The sequence below is a fragment of the Lactuca saligna genome, chromosome 8, assembly GCF_052625555.1.
Source record: "Lactuca saligna cultivar CGN05327 chromosome 8, ASM5262555v1, whole genome shotgun sequence".
NCBI lineage: Eukaryota > Viridiplantae > Streptophyta > Magnoliopsida > Asterales > Asteraceae > Lactuca > Lactuca saligna.
The window spans coordinates 67,935,575-67,944,102 of NC_136424.1; the positions used below are offsets into that span (position 1 = coordinate 67,935,575).

Consider the following 8,528-nt stretch of genomic DNA (forward strand, 5'->3'; position numbering starts at 1 on the left):
AAACACTAGGAGAAAATAAAAACTGAAGAGGTTTGAAGAGCCAATTTAAGTGCTGCGCCCTGCAGCATATGTGAAAAGGTTTTGTTGTCTGAAGCCTTCCAAAAAACAAACTGCTGCGAGAACGAAAGTGTTGCGCGTGTGCTGCGCCACACGGCAGAAATTGGTTTGAAGATGTTTTTTTTAAGAAAACAAAGAGCACCTAAAACAAAGTGACAGATTCAAGTGAAGATTAATCTTCTTCAAGAAAAAAGCTAAAAGTCTTGTCTCTAATGTTTTACCTATCAATCGTTCATTAAATTACACTAAAGTAATTATCTATGATTTTGAAGTTACTCGTATGTGACGAAGAACATCGTTTAATTAATAAAACAAAAAATAATGTGTACAAAAATATCTTTCAATGAATCTTCTATACATTTTAATAATACAATAACCATATTTTTTTATAATTATTTTAAAATAGACATTTATATGTTTTTTATGTGTTCCCGCGTTTAATGCGAGTTATTATTTAGTTATATTACTAAAATACCCATAAATAATTTATAAAGACATGCCATTCTTTTAATCCAATGGTTGTTTAACTAAAGAAGTTTTTAAATTACAACGAGTTTAGAAACAAACAAAATATAATACTAGTTTCATATATAATTCATACAACATTTATATATTATTCCATAAAACCCATCCAAACATGCCTCACCATATTTTACAACAATGCACGTCAAACTAAGTTCAAGAGTCAAAATTTTAAAATCACTTAGCTATCATATATGCTCATCTCCTCAGAATTTTTAGTATATGCCAAAATTAACTTATGATATGTTAACCTTAACCCCTTGATTTGGTTCTTCCATTAATCGCCTAGTTATAAATTGCAGTCGCCATCGCCGACCCCGTTTCAGCCACTCTAAAACCTCTGCCACGGCCGTCAGCTGTGGCGGCGAAACCCCTGGAATGACCGAAATTGTATAGAAATTCATTCACGATCACTGAAGCAGGTCCAGTCACCAGCTCCCCCCACGCCTCATCGGCTTCTCTACCTTTCTTCTGAAAAACTTTGGTGACATCAATCCGGTGAATTTCCCACCCTTTAACGTTTCTAAGCCGGTGTATCTTTTCCAGTTGCCGGTGAGCCAGAATGCATGTATTGATCTTTGTTTCGTTAATGGCTGCTTCTAGTAATTTGGCGCGGGTTTTTTCGTCCGAGGATGATGAATACTCAGCACGAAAATACGAGTCAAATTCCGGCACTCCAATTGCTCTTCGGATCCCTTTCGAATAATCAGCGTTTGGGTTATAAATGCTTCTGACCTCCTCCACCATCCCGGCGGCCACCATACGATCAACACGGTCCGCCACAAATTGGTGGAGCAACAACATTGAGACGTCAACCCACAAGAAGCACACGTCATACCTGTCGATTATATGCAATCAAATTAGTAACTTAAAGCGAGGGATTGACGCGTTGTGTTGTGTAAGCATAATTTGTGCGTTATTAAATGGTAATTTAAATTAAAATTACTGACTTGTTTACATCAGTTAAAAAAAGTTTTTATATCTTATGAAAAAGGAGAAAGTTGGAGGGCATCAAAAAATTGATAAACACTTATGAGAGTTAAAATCATAGGTTGATATTCTGTGGGGTCCATATGGCAAAACTGTAATACGTAGTGGGTTATAAACGTAATTATGGTACATTTCGAACACACCTTGATCGGAAGTCGTAGTTCTCATCGTCCACCAATGCTTCGATGAACGAATTGGAACCACCGGCGATTATCGGCAGCTTGCCTCTCCCGACGATCGATTTCATGGCCATTGAGGCCGTGCTTACGAAGTTTCTTGCAGTGAAATCCGATTCTGGATCAACAAATCCGAGAAGGTGGTGAGGTACACCGTTGCATTCCTCCTCGGTGATTTTATTGGTGACGATATCTAATCCTTCATAGACTTGTATTTTGTCGGAGTTAATTATCTCCGCTTGGAACTGGGTGGCCAGGTCGATAGAAAGTCTTGATTTTCCGGTGCCGGTGGCACCCATTACAACTACCACTTTTTCCTTCTGTGCACGTCGCCGGAGCACTGACAAGTCCATTCCTCCAGTGGTCATTTGAATCACTGGTGCTTGAGCTTGCTGGCATAGCATCATCGTTGTTCTTATGATATACATATTCTAAAATTTAAATGCAATTAATACTGCAAGTCTGATGGATGGTGCTTGATGGCGGAGTTGACCTGGTGGTTGCGGTGGTGGCTCGATGACGATGAGTCTATCGGTTGAATAAAGAAAGAAACACAGACAGTTGAATTAATGTGCACTTGTGGAGCTCAGTCTTGGGATATTTATAGTAACAGGATATTGTAGACTGTATAAGAGTACGCTAAATTCTAAATCAAATTGAAAAGGATGTCTATATGCATGCGTTAAATTACGTAAATGACTCAAAATAACTTCTTTCTTTTTTTCTTTTTCCAAATATTGACAATACATCACTTTTATAAATTTATGGTACGAAAGTTTTTGACATATTAGAATTATGCCATTTTATAAACAAGAAACCAGAACAAGCTAGAAAAAGGGGATCACATCAACAAAGCCCTGACAAATTATCAACCAACTACATTTCTACCCTTACGAATGTTAGTAAATCAATTAAAAGATGAGAGCATAATCGCATCAAGAAGACGATCAATATACCCTTCTGGAAGAGAAAAGTAGCCTCGTTACACAGCTTCCATAAATTATACAACATATTTTTATAACTTAGCTTTAATTAACACTCAATAAATTGATATTTTATGCAAAGTAATATTTATATACGTTAGAATGTGACATATGAATATGTAATATTATCCATAATAAAATGAATAAAGCCGAATGATGATTTCCAAAAGGACAAGTGGTTTGGCTAGGTCCAATAGTTGCAACACTTTATTAGTAAATGATAGAAACATCTCTTATATTTCGGAAGTCTTGTCCGAAAATTAAACTGAGCCTCTATAAGTTTATTTTTATTTTGGAAAATATTTAGAAAAACCCAATATATTTTCCTCAAATCCTTAAAAAGCACTATTATTTTAATTTTAGTATATTAAAACTCTTATATTTTTTAAAATATCTAATTTAAGACTTCGAGTACGATAATACTTAGATAACCAAAAATGCTAGGTAATTGATTTTCAAATGTTTGATGATAACAATCCATTAGATTAAAAAAATTTAAAATATATAAGGGTTTTGATACAGTAAAAAAACATTATAGTGGTTTTTTAATGCTAAGATGAAAAAAAAATTGGATTTTTCTAAAGTTAGAAAGATTTAAATAAGATTTTCAGAAAATATAAGGGTTTTATTTGACTAAAAAAATAATATAGTTGTTATTTTAAGAATTAGATGAAAATATGTTGAGTTTTTATAAGATTTTCCTCTTATTTTCTAGTATGTTGTTAAGTAAATTTTCTATCACTAATCTTAAAAGTTAAAGGTTTCCTTATTGGAAAAGGAACTTCTCTAACAAGTGTTTTCGGCCCAGCTTTTGCATACCGACTAATCTCCCACTATGAACATAATAGCCTTATGCCCAGTACTCACTGCAGAAGAACCTCCATAATCATAAGGGTTGAGTAGTGCCATGATTTAAACATGAATCAATATGTTATTCACCATATCTTCTACATGTCTTACGAAGTCACCACAACCCAGGTGATTTATTTAAAAGTTACATCTGATAACAAGTATCTTGAAAATTCCAATACTCACCCATTAGTAATGACTAGAAACCGCAACAAACCAACTTTCAAAATGAAGATAAACAAGCAACACATTATTATTTTCTAAACATCGAAATCAATGCCAACGTGTTTAACCTATCTTGAGACATGGTAGATAACAAATAAGATTTTTAAAACTGTAACACCCATAAAACCAAGCCAAATTAAAACTTTCTCAACCAATCAAAACCATTAAGTTATTACAAAGTGTTTTCAAAATAGTTTAAACATCAGAGTATCCTAGAAATCCAGATCATAAATTGTGAAGAGGTGTACGATCACGCCTTCGCCTTCCCGCGATCATCTGAAGTACCTGAAATAAATCCAAAACTGTAAACCCAAAGCTCAGTGAGTTCCCCAAAATACCTATACACATAACAATATACATATAATCACAAACAACATACTATGGGTCCAATAAACCATCGGATTGGAATACCCCACGCCCTCAACTATAGGGTTGGAATGCCAACATACTATGGGTCCAATCAACCATCGTGTTGGAATACCTCAGGCTCTCAACCATCGGGTTGGAATGCCAACATACTATGGATCTATCAACCATTCAGTTGGAATACCCCAAGTCCTCAACCATCGAGTTGGAATGCCAACATACTATGAGTCCAATCATCCGTGGGATAGAATACTCTCACTACCAATCAAACATGTGCACATCTATCAGTGAAAGACCCCAAACTTTCATACTAAAGACAATTGTTACTCCAAGTTATTCCAAAACATGTTACATGCATATTCACATATAATAATTTACATTGATAATTTTGTTTACAAACGAATGGATACAAAATGACTATTACAAAATTCTATATATATATATATATATATATATATATATATATATATATATATATATATATATATATTACATAACTACCCAGGATACTATAGTTTTATAGATACGAGAGTACAAAATACAATAGTTTCAAACTATTCAAAATCTTCTATCAGTATATAACTATACTAGATGCTTATCTCCTGCAATTGTTAAACATTGAGAGGGTAAGCGGTGATACTTAGTGAGTTCAATAATAGATACAATATGACGTTATGCCATATATATACTTCAATATGGCAGAAGCAAAGAGGAACAAGGAACAACAAAATTATATGTGAATCATGTGACAAGCTTTCCATATTAATCAATGATTTTATTCAAAGATATATAATCAATGAGACATACAATTTCCATACTTGATATACATCAATAAAGCTTCGGCCCAAGTGGCACAGAAGACATACATTTTCTGATTAAATATTTTTGTAGATTTTAGGCTTTCAGCCCTATCTAACCTTCTACCAATGCCATAGAATAGAATTCATTCTCTTACGAGACATGCTCTACATGGCCAGAGGCTACATATTAGTACCACCATGAATCTAAGTCCTTTCCCTGATCACATGGCCAGTGGTTCAACTTTGCTATCATAAATAGCGGAAATAATAACAACGGAAAAGCACATAGCACATATAACACATATCATACTATTGTTCCTATATATTGAACTCATCGTGAATTAAACGGGGGTTAAAATAATAATTTGGGCAGCACTTCGTTACTATAATTAACTTTCTTGGATGAAAAACAGGAGCTTTCCTGAAAACCAGGCCCTGCGAGGGTTGAGCTTCAAACCGAAAATATAAATTTATTGGGCTCTTCGAGTACTTCAGGACGTGTTTCGGTTGCTGGGAATGATCTCGGGGCTTCGGAGGAAGTTGAAATAACTAAAAATTGGATTTAGGAGTAAAAGTATGAAATTATCAAAATTAACCGGGAGGTCTCGCACCCTTTATATAGGTGCAAGCCTCAGATCCAAAGCAAAGAGAAGCGAGCACGTGGCTCGCATGTGAGGGAGGGAAGAGCCAGACGTCGGACGCTCGTAGGCTACACACGTCGAAATCTCAGACGAAACACACATCAGACACGTGGCGGTCTCGGATTTGGTCGCGCCTTCGATGCGAGGAGGGTGCGACACAGGGCAAGCTGCGAGAATTCGGGTGACGTGTCCGAAATTTGACCTTATCCATGCGATATTTATCGGTTTTTGTGCCCCTATCTATAACATCTGGATTCCAAGGTATATTATTTTATTCATTTATTTTGGAGTTTGTGGAGAGACTCGGCAAGTTGGTGCTTAGACTTACAGAGTAGGGTCGCAGATTCTCATCCGGGTTCATGACTGGACTCGGCGAGTCCATGAGTGGACTCGGAAAGTCCACTCTGTTTAATGAAACCCTAATTTCTCGGGTTTAGAACCTATTTAAAGGCCCTTAGGGCCATCATTTGCAGCTACCAAACCTCAGAGAGAAACCCTAAAAGAGCTAGAGCGATTGTGAGAGGAGAGGAGCCATTTCTTGATCTTTGTGGTTGATTCTTGCAAGAAGGAGGTGTTTCCAGCTTAGAGGAGGCCAAGGAGGTGGTGCACTTGTGGATTTCGAGCTAAAGACATCATCCTTGAGGTAATATATCGCCCCTTTATCTGTTGTGTTGAAGGAATCCATAGATGTAGAGTTTTCATGTCCTTTAATGGAAGAAATTATGAGAACATGGCCCTTATTCACTTTGAGATTTCGAATCTAGACCCATAGTGGTCTAAAGAACTTATCTCAACTTGCTTTTTGTTGAGCTATAGAGGTGTTGAGCTTAGAATGTTATTTTTGGGGATAAATCACTAAGTGAAACCTTTTAGACGTCCCATGAGTGTCAAGATTCAAGCTTTACGTGTTTATCAGGCTTGGGAAGGTCAAATCTATGGACCAAAGGAACAGATCTGACCTCAGGATGTCAATTAAGTTTGTGAATGGCATGAACTCACCGAGTCCAAGGGCAGACTCGGCGAGTAGGGTTAGGGCTTCCTGTAAATCACTCAGCGAGTATATCCTCCGAGTTGGTGGAATAACTCAGTGAGTCAGAGGGGGATTAAAGGACTGGTGTTCAAGGCGGAACTCACCGAGTTGATATTGAGACTCGGCGAATTGAGTCGGGGTAGCCCCGCGATTCATGCCTGGTGTGACTCGTCGAGCAAGGGGAGGGACTCGACATGCCAAACGAGACTAGGGAGTTAGTGGACACGTGTAGACTCGCCGAGTTGCCTAAGTGCACTTGACGAGTCGGGTCAAAGTTTGACCGTTAACTTTGGTTGACTTTTAGGGTTTGGTCAACAATTAGAGCCTTTGAGCCAAAAGAGGGGTAAAATGGTCTTTTACCCTTCTGAGGGTGCTAAGAGAGGGTTTAGTCTAGTCCTGAGAGTTATATTTATGAGAGTATTACTTTATGTGATTAGGCGGAGGCTAGATCGTATTTCTACCGAGTCAGAGATTTACCGAGACATCTGAGGTGAGTCTTCTCAATATAATTTACCTTGAGTGGTAATTAGAGTTATGTAACAGAGTTATTGTATGCTACTTATGTGTTGTGTTGCACTGCATCATTTCTATGTGATTTAGGCCATGTGTATATCAGAGTATATCAGAGATAGAACTGGAAGGTTCACAGAGCTAGGACTAGAGGATCCACAGTGTTAGGACCCAAGGGGCCGTAGAGTTATAGCTTCGAGTGGCTAGTATGTGTTATGTATGGTATTTTAGGGAACTCACTAAGCTTTATGCTTATAGTGTTATGTGTTATGTGTTTTAGGTACCAGTGATGATCGCGGGAAGGCGCCAACATGATTCGTACACATGCATGGGATTTTATGTATTTTGATATTGGGAAATATTTTGTGAAACAAAGATATGATACAATGAGATTTTGTTAATAAATGTGTTTGGAAAATGTGTTTTAAAATGCGGAAAATTGTCTTGAATTTTACGGTGTTACAATTTGGTATCAGACGCTTGGTTTGAGGGATTCAGATGTATCTTCGGGAGTATCTGTACTCAAACTGAGGATTCGAGGAGATTTTTGATAATAAAGTAAAATTTTAAAGAGTAAAAAGACTTTTGAGACAAACAGAGCAGAGCCGTGTGTACGATCAGCCAGCACCCGAACGGTGATTTCCCAAAATACCCTTACAATAAGTGTTAAAAGATACGTTATGCTATGCTATATGATGAATCATGTTATGCATGCTAGAGTAGACTAGGTATTCTTATTAGGACTCTGGTGGCCTGATATATGATGCCTTAGTCTAGGTGTTTTGCTACTAGAGATGCTTGAGAGTGTTTAGATAGTAGCGAGGAGCTTATGAGAGATCTGCTAGTGAGTAACACATGATTAGAGAGAGTAGCGTACTTGGGATTTGGGACTCTGGGAGGAGGACTTGGAATGAATGCTGATGCGGTATGGATGGTAGTATTGGGCCCGTACTACTGAAGATACCGGGTCAATGCGCAATCCAAGTAAGAGTCCTTAGGGCACGAAAGATCAAGTAGGATTAGGATATCGAGTGTGTGTAAATCCGAGCAATGACTGATATCTTTTGTTGTATTTCAGAGAGGCATCATGGTAGGGACATGCCATAGACCAAGGACTAGTAAAGGGGGTGTGAGCGACGAGGAGCTCCGCCAGATGATACATGATGAGGTGGTTGCTGCCATCCGCGATGAGATTCCAGAGATGTTCGGGTCTATCAAGACCACCCTGATAGAGACATTCGATGAGAGATACGCTGCTCTTTCTGAGGCTGTTGTTGCTACGGCCACTGCAGCTATAGCTGCGGCGAGGCCGCAGGGTGGTGATGCGTTGCTGTTCCGAGAATTCAGCAACACGAAACCACCAGAATTCGATGGGACCC

General features: G+C 37.8%; 1 protein-coding gene across 1 annotated transcript; it reads right to left on the bottom strand.

Annotated features, from left to right (window-relative positions):
• Positions 1-656: 656 nt before the first annotated feature.
• On the bottom strand, positions 657-2,312 carry LOC145011125 (adenylate isopentenyltransferase 3, chloroplastic-like). Its single transcript, XM_078969761.1, has 2 exons — positions 1,713-2,312; positions 657-1,417 (listed from the first exon to the last, which is right to left on the bottom strand). Exons 1-2 carry the CDS (start codon positions 2,171-2,173, stop codon positions 865-867), a joined length of 1,014 nt encoding a protein of 337 aa, XP_078825887.1. The 5' UTR covers positions 2,174-2,312; the 3' UTR covers positions 657-864.
• Between the last annotated feature and the right edge of the window lie 6,216 nt (positions 2,313-8,528).